Source organism: Equus przewalskii, chromosome 3 (assembly GCF_037783145.1).
Source record: "Equus przewalskii isolate Varuska chromosome 3, EquPr2, whole genome shotgun sequence".
NCBI lineage: Eukaryota > Metazoa > Chordata > Mammalia > Perissodactyla > Equidae > Equus > Equus przewalskii.
In genome coordinates, this window is record NC_091833.1 from 118,042,099 (window position 1) to 118,057,490 (window position 15,392).

Consider the following 15,392-nt stretch of genomic DNA (forward strand, 5'->3'; position numbering starts at 1 on the left):
GTGCTGAAGGAGAATCTCATGGCACCATCTCTCTGTTCATAGAAGTCCATAATCACTGAAGTAGCCCTGACAGCATTCCAAAGGGAGTATAGTTTGTTCATCTTGGCCTTGTATTAGTACTGCTTGCTTGTACCCTGACATCATTTTACTCAAGTCTCCAATCAGCCCTGCCCAGCATTGTGAGCCAAAGGAGTCATAAATGGAAGCGGACTAATGAAAATTTGGAAGGAAATATTTGGTGTGTCATTATCGTGAGACTTCACTGTGAGTTAGACCTGCATCAGTACTGAGTTTAGAAGCCTCTCACAGGAACCTCCTCTGTTTCCCCATTTCTAGGCCTGGCGAAATTACTCCGTAGCAGTGTTTTATCATCTCACGTTAACGTTTACTGATTTATTGACATGCCCACCTTCCTCTTCTAGCTCCTCATGTTTTCTCTGTTCACATACCTGACCTTTGTTCTCTGTTGGTGGTGAACTACATTTATACCTCTTGTCACTGCTGACACCATTGGTCTATTACTTACTGACCCAATGGCTTGCTGTCTTTGTCAGGGCTTGGCAGCTGTTAGAGAGCGTAATGGTAGCAAATGACCCTTTCTCCTTGAAGTAATGAAAGGATTGAAAGAGAACTAAAAGGAACACCAGAGAAGACACTGGATCATGGGTAATTGGGAACTCTCCATTTATCTTTGCAACTTTTCTGTAAAAAAGAATTATTCCAGAATAAAAAATTTACTTAAAGAGGAGTAGGGTCATATCTTTATCTATGGATCATTGTTACTTAATTCTAGGTACCGCATAAGGCCATTTCAGGGCCTCCTGAAGTCATCTGAAGTGACATCAGTGGCACATGCCCAGCACTTTATGAAATAGTACTTTGGTACTTTTTCCTATTTAAATACTTAAAGAAAATGATTATTTTTGTCTTTGTAATCTAGGTTCACAAGATCAAGTCAACCTTTGTGGATGGATTACTAGCTTGCATGAAAAAGGTAATTGAACCCAAAAAAGATATTGTGATTAGGAATATGGTTTACACATGAGTTCAGGTACATGTAGAATTTCTTTAAATTTTAGTCAATGATGAAATAATCTGATATTCTTGAGGCTATGAACCATGATTTTGTTATTATTCGGGTCTCTTTATAGCATAAATTGACATTATACCTTAAAACTTCATATCTATGTGGAAGCTCTGTGGCTGACCATATGCTTTCACATCTATTATTGCATCTCTTTTCTGCAGTCATTTGAGACAGATGTTTTAGTTCACACATGAGGAGCCTGCAGTCAGAGATGTTATGTGACTTGTCTGAGGCCACACAGCAAGTGACAGCCCCTGTCTGGGATGCACAACCCCACCTTGAGTCCATGCTGAGCCCCACCATGGCCTATCAACCCCCTTCTCCCCATGCACAGGATTTTTAAGTGACATAAAGACCAACATGTCCTATTGCAGTTTCTGCATGGGTTGGGCGAGATTCTCCTTTACCCACCCTGATCACACATCATGAGTTTCCTAACATGCAGGGACATTTGGGGACTGGGAGTTTAGCGCCAGTAGCTCATGGACATCTGGAGGAGAGCAGTGAGGGTTGTGTGTTGTAGGTAAAGACACTGAAGAGCCCAGCACATTCTTGACTTCATATAGCATTGTCAGAGCTTAAACTGATTCTTTTTAACTGATTAAGGGCTCCATTTCTTCTACGTGGAATCAGACTGGAACTGTGACCGGAAGACTATCAGCCAAGCGTCCCGTAAGTTAGCTCTCCTGTTAAAAGCCAATTTCCGTGCCTTGGAATTGAATTGCCTAGATGTGTGTTTCCCTGCGAACTGTCTGTTTCTAAGAGGGGACACCATAGTGATGGATTGTGTTTTTGTCTTTTTCTTCATTCAGCTAATGTTTTTTTAGCGCCTACTATGTTTGGGGAACACAGTAGGGAAACAAGACACGTGGTCCCTACCCTCATGAAGTGCTGAGTTAATGAGGGCTTTTTCCCATCCAGAGAGTCATGCACGCCGCTGTTAAGGGCAAAAGGAACACCCCATTCCCACTCCCCTGTCTTTGTTTTCGGGTTTGTAATGGACAGGTAGCTTCTGATTTCCAGAAATATGTTGAAATATCTGATGCTCTGATGGCCACCTCCATTTTTGGTTGTTGCTCAAGAAAAAAGCCGTAAACGCCCTTGAGTTTGCGATGCAGCTTTAATGACACGTAAAGCAATTGACTTTTAAAATGGCTTTATATTTTTGAGTTAAAGGCGACTCATTACTAATTTCTCGTTACAGAACAGTTCCTCAAGTACAGACAAGAAATGTAAAAAAAACTAATAAAAGTCACCAGTTATTCCACCATGCAGAATTAACTGTGGTTAACATCTTGGTTAACATTAATTTGGTTAACATCAGACTTTTTGCTAAGCACGTGTATTTATAAAATACTATTTTTCTACAAAAATAAAACCACATTGTTTTATGTTACACTTTTTAATTTAAGATGTCTTGATGTCATACATCAATACATATTGATCTGAATCTATTTTTAGATTCAAATATTTGAAGTATTTAAATATTTACTATATAATACATATACATATGAATATATGTTCATGGTAAAGAAATTCAAGTAATGTGAAAGTTTATAGAACAAAAAAATATAAATCATCTTTCCCTTCCCTTCATAATATGTCTGTCTATCCCGTGAGTCCCCTCTGTTAATGCTCTGGACTGCGTTCTGCCAGGCCTTCATCTGGGCCTGTGCTGATATGGTATACCTAGTGCACCTAGGAAGAAGGGGGGTGACTGTGTTAGGAGGAGAAAGAGGGGCTGAGACTGGGTGGGCTTGCACAGGGGTGTACAGGAGCTATGGCCTTTTGGCACAGGATCTACCCGAGGACTCTAAGCTCTTGAGTCTCTGGCTCTCTCCAGCCTCACACCCACTCTGGGAAGGTCTTATTTTGGACATCCCACTTTAGAGAGCTCTTCTGTGGTCTTTATCCGGCTGAGTAATACTAGTACTTCTGTTAATAATATCTCCTCTGAAAGCAGGTGCTGCTGTTACACTGCCCTTCAGTTCTTTTCTCAACCTACTCTGCCCACTGCACCCTTTCTTTTAGGTGATGCTGCTTTTCATGGAGGAGTTATTTAGGAATTATACTGCAAAAACTCACTTTTTATGGGGGTCCTTGCTTTTCTCTGTATGAACTTATAAGTTCCCATTTTCTATTAAATTTCTAGATTAATCTCTTGCTGTGCTTTATTCTCTTCCAGAAATTTCTAATGTCTCTGGTTTGCAGGTAGCACTCCTCCCAGGTTTTCAGTGATGTTCTAGGTTTATTTATTTTTCTGTCAATTCAGTTGAACTTTTGGAAAGAGGAGATGTGAACATAAGGTGTACATTCAGCCACCGCCTTTAACTGGAGTCTACATCATTATTTTAATAGCTGCATTATAGTCCACTTAATGACTGTTCCTATTGATGGTCATTTAGAGTGTTTTCAGATTTAATTGTTTTATACAGAGATACCATAAACACATGTATATTTTTGGTATGTTTTTCTGATGATTTTCATAGCATAAATTCCTAGAGGTGGAATTTTTGAGTCAAAGTACGTGTGTATTTTTAATGCTTTACATTGCTAAATTGTCCTCCAGAAAAAAATTATTTTATATTCCCATCAAACAATATGTAAAATGCTTGATCCACTACATCCTTACTAATACAAGGAGTTCTCATTTTGGTTACTATTTCCTGACTTGTTTTTTAAATTTCCATTCCTCTAAAAATTAAGTGAGGTTGACTTCATAAAACGATTATTCTTCTGTGAATTGTCTGTTCATGTCATTTGCCCATTTCTCTGAGGGATGTATATTTTTTTCCTATAGGTATGGAAAAGCCCTTTATAATAAAGATTAACCGTTTGTAAAATGTTGAATTATTTTTCTCATCTTTTAATATTTTAAGATATATTTACAGATTAATATTTTAAATATAGATTTTGTTTGCTATACTTAAAATGGCTTTTTTATTATACGTATAATATATGATAATTCTAAAGAATTCACTCAATAGATAAAAATATAAATAACAAAGTAAAAGTCACCTGAAACTCCAGAGCTCTGTGATAATCATCATTAACATTTTGGTGACCATCACCTGGTTTATCTTTTTATGCACGCACACACTCTTACATTAATAGGATTAGATCATATGTGTTGTTTTTATTGTAGACACTCCGTCGCCACACTCATATCTCAGCCCCCCACCCTCAATCTGCAGGAGCCCATGTAAGCAGCCAAGTGTGTATACATTCATGTGTTCCTCCAGGCTTATAATAAGATCTTATACAGACCCATACGTATCTACACAGACATGTAATGACTTTGTCATTGTTTATTTTTCAGAATTAGAGTTTTATTTTTCTGCTTCTTGCTTTTCTCTCTCAGCAACAGCTCGTGGAATCCATGCAGGTTATTTGACAGAGTCCCATTTCAATTTCATTAATCTGTGTTCTTCTCTTTCTCTGGATGTTCCTCTGCTGGTGCATGTACTTCATGTCCAATTCTTTCCCTCTAAGAGCAAAGCTGCAATAAGCATCATGCACGTATGTCCTGGTGTATTGGTACTTGTATTTTTGCAGGATAGATTGTCAGATGTAGAATTACTGGGCCAATGGATATTACATTTTTACTTTTAATAGCTGTTATTAGATTGCCTTCCAAAATGCTTTCAGCTTTTGACATTGCCGTGAGCAATGTCTGTACTGAAGTGTCATTTCAGAAAGGCTTTCCTCAGCTCCAAGATTATTTAAATACTTACCTTTGTTTTCTTGTGGAACTTTCCTGCTTTCAATTATTTCACATGTAAAACTTGAATTCAGCTGTGCAATTTAACCAGATACTATGTAGGTTACATAAAATGGCTAGTGCTTGAATTACATTTTTTTTTGGTTTAAAGCATACAGTATACACTTGATTAATATTTTTAAAAATCAGATTGTAACTGTTTTACAACATTTCTAGAAAGCTAGTTTCTCACACACACACACCCTTCCAAGAGAAAGTTATTGCTATCACTTGATTACTGAAGCTCTTCATCACCAACCTTTGTGTTCTGTTTCATGGTTATTTCTGATAGTAGGAAAATGTAAAATGTTTTTGTCTTTTGATTCACCTGCTTCTTTCCCATACTTTGACATTTTAATGAAACATTAATTGGTTATGGTTTTATTTAAGAACTGTGAGAGAATAGTTTATTCAATTGTTTCAACTCCTGTCTCAGTAATATATATATATATAAAATAAGTATATTAGGGCATTTTTATAATAGCTGTTTTAAAGTCTTTATCAGATAATTCCAACATCTATATCATCTTGTCCTTGGTGTCTTTTGATTTTTTTCCCCCAAGTGATTTGAGATTGTCCTGCTTCTTCATGTGTCCAGTAATTTTGTGTTGTATCCTGGACATTTTGAATATTGTGTTTCGAGAGTCTGTGTCTTGTTTAGAAATCCCATTAAAATATTGATTTTTTTTTTTTTTTTAGTAAGCAGTCATCCTGGTTAGGTTCAGGCTGCAAATTGTGACCTGCCTTCCATGAGCTGTGGTTCCAATGTATGTTCGGTTTTCAAAGTCTTTGCTGTGCTATTCACATGTTCCAAATGATGGCTACCCACTGGTCAATCTGAAATCGAGTTGTGGTCTCTCTGTTAGTTCAGTTCTCAAAGTCTTTGGTGTACCATTTAGGATGATATCTAAACATGCGCAACTTGAAGCTGAGCTCGGTGGTCTATAAACAACTCTACAGTATTGTTTTCCCAAGCTCCTCACTCTTTGTGGTCTCCCTAGGTAATTTCTTGTTCTTTGGCACTCTGTTTTTTTTTTTTTGTCTTCTAGCCAGAAATCCCAGGCCTTAGTAATCCTGTTCTGCCACACACTTCATGCCATTGCCCCATGTCTGGAGGATCAAGAGGAAGAAATGATAAACTTACTGCCTCTTGGGTAGTACTTCAAATTCTGGTCTGCTTCTCCAGTCTACCTGCTGCTATTTATCAAAAGCTTCAAATTGCTGCCCTATGCATTCTGTCCAGTTTTTACAGCTGCATTCAGTGGAGTGTGCTTACGATATCTTACCAAGAATGGGAACTTCAACTTCATTTTTTAACAGCTTTATTGAGGTATAATTGACACACAATAAACTTCATATATCAGAAGCAATTTGATAGATTTTGACATGTGTATATGATCATGAAACCATCACCATAATCAAGGTAGTGAACATATCCATCACCCCCAAAAGCATTCTTTTACCCCTTTGTAATCTCTCCCTTCCCCACCCCAACCTTCCCCCATGTCCTCAGGCAACCACTGACTTGCTTTTTGTCACTATAAATTAGTTTACATTTTCTGGAAATTTATATAAATGGAATCACAAAATAAGGGCTCTTTTTCATCTGATTCTTTCACTCAGCATTATTATTTTGAGATTCATCCACGTTCTTCTGTTTCAACAGATCATTCATTTTTATTCCTGAGTAGTATTCCACTGAATCTGTGTACACAATTTGTTTATAAATTCATTTGTTGATCAATATTTGGGTTGTTTCCAGTTCTGGGATATTATCAAGTTTGGGTTATTACTGTGCACATTCATGCACAGTCCTCATGGGGACGTATACTTTCTCTTCTCTTGCGTAAATACTGAGGAGTGGAAAGGCTTGGTCATTTGGTAGGTATATGTTTCACTTTTTAAGAAACTGGCAAACTGTTTTCCAAAGTGATCATACCATTTGCCATTCCCACCAGCAGTGTATGAGAGTTCCACTTCCTTCGCCTCCCCACCAGTACTTGTTATGGTCAGTCTTTTTAATTTTAGCCATTCTAATAGGTGTGTAGTGCTATCTCATTGTGGTTTTAATTGCATTGCCCTAATAACTAATGATGTTGAGCATCTTTCCATGTGCTTATTTGCCATCCACTTTTATTGTTCAGTGAAGCATCTAGTCAAATCTTCTGCACATTTCTTAGGGACTGTTCATTTTCTTTCTTTTTTTTTTTTTTGAGGAAGATTAGTCCTGAGCTAACTACTGCCAATCCTCCTCTTTTTGCTGAGGAAGACTGGCCCTGAGCTAACATCCATGCCCATCTTCCTCTACTTTATATGTGGGACGCCTACCACAGCATGGCTTTTGCGAAGCAGTGCCATGTCCGTACCCGGGATCTGAACCGGTGAACCCTGGGCTACCAAGAAGTGGAACATGTGAACTTAACCTCTGTGCCACCGGGCCAGTCCTGGATTGTTCATTTTCTTATCACTGAGTTTTAAGAGTTCTTTATATATTCTAGATACAAGTCCTTTCTCAGATATATACTTTGCAAAAATTTTCTGCCAGTCTGTGGTTTATCTTTTCATTCTTTTGACACCATCATTTGAAAAGCAGAAGTTTTCAATTTTAATGAATTCTGATTTATCAATGTATTCTTATATGGATCATGCTTTTGGCGTTGCATCTCAGAAATCTTTGCCTAAACCAAGATCATAAAGATTTTGTCCTGTTGTCTTATAGAAGTTTTATAGTTTCTTGTTTTACATTTAGGTCTATGATCTGTTTTGAATTGATTTTTGTATATAGTGTGAAGCAAGTGTGTAAATTCATCCTTTTGTAAATGAATAGTCACTTGTCCCAGCACCATTTGTTGAAAAGACCATCCTTTCCCCCATATTTAATTGCCTCGGTACCTTTATCAAAAATTAATTCACCATAAATGTAAGGGTTTACTTCGAACTCTCAATTCTGTCCAACTTATCTATGTATCTACCATACCAGTAATACAATGTTTTGATTATTGTCTATTTCTATTAAGTTTTTAAGTTGACATGTGTAACTCCTCCAACAGTGTTCCTTTAAGATTTTTTTTTTCCTGAGGAAGATTAGCCCTGAGCTAACATCTGTTGCTAATCTTCCTCTTTTTGTATGTGAGTCACCACCACAGCATGGCCAATGAGACACAAATGGTGTAGGTCTGTGCCTGGGAACTGAACTGAATCTGGGCGACTGAAGCAGAGCACGCCAAACTTAACTACTTGGCCACTAGGGCTGGCCCAGCCTTTTTAAATTTTAAGTGAAGGGATGTGCTTGCCATTCTGTAATGTATTTAGAGAAGTGTTTAAAAACATTTCTTAACGATGGTTGTATGAGTGTCCTATACAAGCAACTTTGAGAAGAGTGTTTTTTCAGGGAATGGATGTGGTAGCTTGTCTATACTGCATTTAGAGAAGTGTTTCAAAACACATGTATTAATGATGTTTATAAAAACGAGTTGTATGGACATGTATACGTATGTGCATGATACTTTGAAAAGGGTGTAGTATCAGGCAATGGATATGATAGCTCTTCTGTAATGCATTTAGAGAAGCGTTTATAAATGCTTGAAATAATGATGTTTATAACAGTGGTACCCTCTTGCTACAAAGAGTACAGTGCTTTTTAAGTGAAGGGATGTGTTTGCCCTTCTGTAAAGCATGTAGAGAAGTGTTTAAAAAGCACATGTGTTAACAATAGTTATATTAGCATTCTGTACAAGTTATTTAGCAACTTTCAACTATACAGTACAGTATTATTAACTATAGTCACAATGCTGTACATTACATCCCCAGGACTTATTTATTCTATTGTGAGCAATAGTCTGTATCTCCTCCAACATAGTTCTTTTTGGGTTTTTTGATGAGGAAGATTGGTCCTGAGCTGACATCTGTTGCCAACCTTCCTCTTTTTTTTTTTTTTTTTTTTTTTAAAGATTTTATTTTTTCCTTTTTTCTCCCCAAAGCCCTCCGGTACATAGTTGTGTATTCTTCGTTGTGGGTCCTTCTAGTTGTGGCATGTGGGACGCCGCCTCAGCGTGGCTTGATGAGCAGTGCCATGTCCGCGCCCAGGATTCGAACTAACGAAACACTGGGCCGCCTGCAGCGGAGCGCGCGAACCCAACCACTCGGCCACGGGGCCAGCCCCCCAACCTTCCTCTTTTTGCTTGAGGAAGATTGTCACTGAACTAACATCTATACCAATCTTCCTCCACTCTGTATGTGGGATGCTGCCCAAGCATGGCTTGATGAGCAGTGTGTAGGTCCACCCCCAGGATCTGAACCCACAAACCCCGGGCCACCAAAGTGGAGCGCATGAAGCCAACCACTATGCCACCAGGCCGGCCCCCAACATGGCTCTTTTAAAAAAATAACTTGGTTATTCTGGGTCCTTCGTTTTCCATGTGAATTTTATAATCAGCTTGTCAATTTCCACAAAAAAAAAGTCTACTGAGTTTTCCATTGGGATTACATTGCCTCTAGAGTTCAGTTTAGGGAGATTGACAATATTTGGTCTTCAGTCCCTTGAAAAGGGTAGATCTCTTCATTTATTTGGGTCTTCTTTAATTTCTCTCAGCAAGGTTTTGTAGTTTTCAGAGTACAGGTCTTTTTGAATATTTTGTCAGATTTCCAAGTATTTTGTGTTTTTGATATTATCATAAATTATATTGTTTCAGTTCCTAGTTGTTCATTGCTAGCACATAGACATAAAAATGATTTTTATATTTTGATTTTGCATCTTGTAACATTAGTTCTAGTAACTTTTTTTGCAGATTCCATCTGATTTTCTATATAGATGATCTTGTTATATGTGAATAAGAAAGCTTTATTTCTTCCCTTCCAATATGTGTTCCTTTTATTTCTTCTTCTTGCCTGATTGCACTGACCAGAACCTCCTGTACCATGTTGAATAGAAGTGGTGAGAGCAGACATCTTGTCTTGTTCCAGATCTTAGGGGAAAGCATTCAGTTTCATCAGTAAGAATGCTGTTAGCTATAAATTTTGCAGAAGTACCCTAACCAGCTTGAGAATGTTCCCTTCAAATAACAGTTTGCTGAGAGTTTTTATCTGGATATTGAGTTTTGTCAAGTTATTTTTTGCATCTATTGAGATGATCATACGGTTTTTCTCTTTTAATTTGTTAATATGATCAATTACATTGATAGATTTTCAAATGTTATACCAACCTTGCATTCCTGGAATGAAGCACATTTGCTCTTGATATATTATCCATTTTATATATTGTTGGATTAAATTTGCTAAAATTTTGTTTAGAATCTTTGCATCTATTTTGCTGATGGATGTTGGTTAGTAGTTTTATTTTATTGTAATGTCTTTGTCTGGTCTTGTTATCAAGGTAATGCTAACCTCAAATAATGAATTGGGAATTATTCCCTTCTCTTCAAATTTGTGGAAGAATTTACGTAGAATTATTTTTATTTCCTCCTTGACGGTTTGATAGAATTCACTAGTGAAGCCATCTGGGCCTGGATGTTTCTTTGTGGGAAGGAATTTATTTACAAATTCAATTTCATAGATATAGTGCTATTCGGGTACTCTGTGTCTTCTTGAGTGAGCCTTGACCATTTGTTCTTTCAAGGAATTTGTTCATTTCACAGATATTGTTGGATTTATTAGCATAAAGTTGTTCATAAAATTACCTTATTCTTTTAATATCTGTGGACTCTGTAGTGATGTTGCCTCTATCATTCCTGACATTGGTAATTTGTGTCTTCTCACTTTTTGCCCCGTGATCAGGTTTTGGTTTCATTGATTTTCTCTATTGTCTTTGTTTTCAGTTTCATTGATTTATGCTTTAATGTTTATCATTTCCTTTCTTCTGCTTTCTTTGGGTTTAAGTTGCTCTTCTTTTTCTTGCTTCTTAAGGTAGAAGCTGAGCTTATTGATTTGAAACCTTTCTTCTTTCCTAATCTAGGCATTTCTATAAAGGTCTCCCCGAGTTCTGCTTTCTGGCATCCAATAAATTCTCATATGTTGTGTTTTCATTTTCACTCAGTTCAGAAAACTTTCTAGTAACCCCTTCTTTGTCTTCTTTGACCCATGGATTATTTGGAAGTTTGTTATTTGGTTTCCAAATATTTCAAGATTTTCCAAATCTCTTTCTGTTACTGATTTCTAATTTAAGTCAGAGGATATACTTGGCATGACTTGAATCCTTTTAAATTTATTCAGACTTGTTTTATGGCCCAGAAAATGGTCTATCTTGGTAACTGTTCCATGTACACTGGAAAAAAATGTGCACTCTGTTATTGTAGTGTAGAATGTTCTATAATTACCAATTAGATCAAGTTGGTTGATAGGGTTATCCAAGTCTATTATATCCTTGCTGATATTCTGTCTGATTGTTCAATCAGTTATTGAGAGAAGGGTATTGAAGTCTCCAACCACAATTGTGGAATTTTGTTTTTCTCCTTGCAGTTCTATCTCTTCTATCTTCTTGTAGTTTTTGCTTCTTGTACTTGAAGCTCTTTCTTTAAGGGCAGAAATGTTAAGGATTGTTATGTCCTCCAAGGAATTTACTCTTTTATGTCTATGAAATGACCTTATTATTCCTGGTAATGTTATTTTCTCTGAAATCTATTTTGTCTAATATTAAAATATTAATTTAAAATAATTAATAGAATAATTTTAGAAATAATAAAATTAATGAAAATATAATTTAATATTAATGTTAAAATAGCCACTGCAGTTTTCTTTTGACTGGTGTTACCATGGTATTGTCTGTACTTTTACTTTTAAACTATTTGTCTCTCTATATAAAGTACATTTACTGTAGGAAGTATATAATTGGTCTTGGTTTTTTATCCATTCTGAAAATATTTGCCTTTTGATTGAGATGCTCAGTCTTATTTACATTTTATGTGATTATTCGGAGGATTAGATTTGTTTACTATCTTGCTATTTGTTTTCTATTTATCTCAATTGTTCTTTGTTCCCCTTTTCCTCTTTTTTGCCTTCCTTTGGGCTGAGTTTTTAAATGATTCTCTTTTATCTTTTTTGATATGTTAGGTATAACTCTTTGTTATTTTAATGGTTAATTTATGGTTTACAATATACATCTTTAATTTGTCACAGTCTATCTTCACGTAATGTTATATCATTCCATGTATACTATAAGAACATTATAATAGTGTAGTTACATTTTTCTTCTCCTGGCCTTCATGCTATTATTGTCATATATTTTACTTTATACTTAAGTTATAAATTCCTCAATATATTTTATTATTTTTGCTGAAATAGTCCATAATCTTCTAAATAGATGTAAATAGTAAAAAATAATTCTTGGATATTTATCCATGTAGTTACCATTTCCCGTGTTCTTCATTTCCTTGTGTACATCCAGGTTTCTATTTGGTATGACTTCCTTTCTGCCTAAAGGACACCTTTGAATATGTCTTATAGTGTAGGTCTGCTGTTGATGAATTCTTCAGCTTTTGTAGGTCCAAAAATGTTTTATTTCACTTTTGTTTTTGAAAGTTACTTTTGTGAGGTATAAAATTCTTGGTTGAAAATTTTTTTTCAGTACTTTGAAGATGTTACTTTTCTCTATTCTCACATTGTTTCTGATTTAAAAAAATCTACTATCATCAATGCCTTTGTTTCTCTATACATGTGTCTTTTTTTTTGTGGCTGTTTTTAGCTTTTTCTCTTAATAACCAGTTTTGAGAAATTTGATTATAATGTACCTTGGTATAATTTTTTTATGTTTCTGTGTTTGGGGTTCATTGAGTTTCTTGGATCTGTGGGTTTGTAGTTTTAATCAAATTTGGAAAATTATTGGCAATTTGTTCACATACTTTTTATGTTCCTCCTTCTCTCTCCTCTCTTTTGGGGACTCCACTTATGATTATATACATTAAGTCACTTGAATTTTTCCCACAGCTCACTGAAACTCATTTTTCTTCTTTTCCTCCGATTTTTTTTCCTGTTTCAATTTGGATAGTTTTTATTACTATGTCCTGGTAGTTCATTAATCTTTTCTTTTGTCAGGTAGAATCTGTTCTTAATCTCACTGAGTATATTTTTCATATTAAACTTTATAGTTTTCATTTCTAGAAATTCAATTTGGATCTTTTTTATGCCATCCATGTCTCTACTTAATTTTTTTCAACATATTAGATACAGTTATAATCATTGTATGTCTTTGTCTATAATTTCAACATCTGTGTCCATTATAGATTAGTTTCAGTAGATGATTATTCTCACTATGAGTCCATTTCCTGCTTCTTTGTATGCCTAGGAACCTTTTTTGGATGGCAGACATTGTGGATTTTACATTGCTGAGTGATGGGACTTTTTGCATTCCTGTGGATATTCCTGAGCTTTGCCCTGGGGCAACTTAAGTTACTTGGAAATAGTTTGTTCCTTTCTGGTCTTGTTTTTATGATGTGTTAGGCAGGTCCAAAGAGGTGCTTCATCTAAGACTAATTATTCCCCACTCCTGAGGAAAGACCTTCCCGAGTACTGTACCTAATGTTCTATGAACTAGGAGTTTTCTAAGAATGACTGGTGGGCGCGGGAACTCTTCCTGGCCCTGTGTGAGTGTCATACACTGTTTTCTGATCACTTTGGATGACTTTTCCCCAGCCTTTGGTAGTTTCCTCACATGCATGCACTGATCGGTTCTCTGCCAGATACTCAACTCTCTGCTGGGCTCAAGAAAAGTGATGATTTTATAGATTATCTGTCTTTTCCTCATTGTTAGGGTGGGAGCACTTTCTTTTCAACTGTTCATATCCCAAGTGGAAGTAGAAGCTCTCATCTAATACTTCTTAATCCATCTAAAATCCTGTATTCTTTTTGTTCTCTTAACTTGAATAGTTCATTAATCAATATTTGCTTTATCAGAACCTCAGTCTAGTGTCCCTCCTAGATATCCCTGTACTTCTCCTATCATGATGCTTGTTACATTGTGTTTTAACTGCCCGTTTATTTCTGTTTGCCTCACTGGATTGTAAATTTGATGAGAACAGGGACCTTTTCTTCTTGCTTTATTGACATATCCTGAGGCCTGGCTCTGTGCCTGGAACATGGTAGATACCGAGTGTTTATTGAATGAAAAACTCCATGTGTGATCCACTCTTGAGTCATCTTAGAATATCTCAAAGTCATATGGTTTGGGATCATCATCAAGATTACAATGTGTTGACAGTGTGGGCCAAGCTTCTTTTCCATGATGGACTGTCACACTCTTCACCCTGGGCATGAATTGGTCATGAGGTCTTTTGTTTGTCTAAATTCTCCTCTTCTCCCGACTCAGATACTTTAGGGTTCCTGCCTGTCAATCCCTGTTTTGTATGTTCCCTCTTAGAACTATCATATTTTTCACAAACGCCTTCTCCTGGTAAGATGTTGAGGACCTTTGTTCATATTGCACTTGCCAGGAGACACATTCTTACCATTTCTTCATCATCTAATAATACCTCTTTATCCAGTGTAGCTTTAGATGTCCCTTCTAATGTTTCTACATTAACAGGGCTAGTTTTTGTCAATGTCCTCATTTCACTGCAATCCGCTCATGATACTGGCTCAGAATTTATCAAAATTTTGTCATTCAAAATATCTTACCTTTCACATTGTATTTTTATGAATTCTTTAGTATCCTGAGTCTTCGTTCTTCTCCTAGCTTAGTATTTTAAATTTTTTAAAAATGTTACAATTTAAACTGTGTTGATTGGAAATGTTAAAATCTAGGCATTATTTAGCTGGATTTTTGCTTTGGTTCCTTTGTGAGTCTTTTTTCCCCTTAGCTTTCTTTATTTTTCTAACTATATGTCCAATATTTTGTTAGCATGTTTGTACTGGCTTTTTAGTATCTGAGTTGGAGCCAAATTAAGATTTTGTTGTATTACAGTTAATGCTGTGATGTAATTTATGATTCCTTGACCCCTCATGCTTTCCCTTGCCTTCAAGCCATTTCTCTTATCACTTCTGTTTAAATACTTTTTCTGCCCCTAGATCCCCAAACATATTGTCCTCCAGCCCAGCCTTCTTTGTCCGGTTACTGCCTGTTAGTTCTTCTGGTTTAACTCAGGGGACATGTCCATCAGGAAGCCATGTTTGACACTCCCACGCCATCGTCCCACTCCCAAACCTCAGATACATGCCCCTTCTCCTGTGAAAAAGGTATGGAACCTAATATGAACATCTGTGTGTCCATTATCCACTGAAGAGCTTTAACATTACCTGGGTACATTTAAAGCCCCTGTTTATCCTTCCCCAGGTGTGTTCTTCTCAAGTTGGTTCCCCTTTCTATCTCAAATTTAGTGTTTATCATCCCATTTTAATGCCTTAACTATATATTTCCTTAAATAATAGATTTTCAAAAGTATTTTTAAACTTTATATAAATGATGTCATATTGTACTTATCTTTATACAGCTTGCTCTTTTCATTCAAAATTATGTTTTTAAGATTTATCCATGTTGACAGAAACAACTTTGGTTCATTTATCTTGATATAGTATTTCATTGTATAAATATACTAGATATTTTCCAGTTTTTTACTATTA

General features: G+C 36.1%; 1 protein-coding gene across 10 annotated transcripts in view; it reads left to right on the plus strand.

Annotated features, from left to right (window-relative positions):
- Positions 1-15,392, plus strand: part of POLN (DNA polymerase nu) — a 174,937-nt gene that overhangs the window by 67,481 nt on the left and 92,064 nt on the right. For all 10 annotated transcript variants that reach the window (XR_011538820.1, XR_011538819.1, XR_011538821.1 and 7 more), the window contains 2 exons: positions 941-994; positions 1,694-1,759. Coding sequence is in view for 7 of the 10 variants with exons in the window: in XM_008528095.2 (XP_008526317.1) it covers positions 941-994; positions 1,694-1,759 (120 nt within the window). In the remaining 3 variants the exon portion in view is untranslated. The remainder of the gene's footprint in view (positions 1-940; positions 995-1,693; positions 1,760-15,392) is intronic.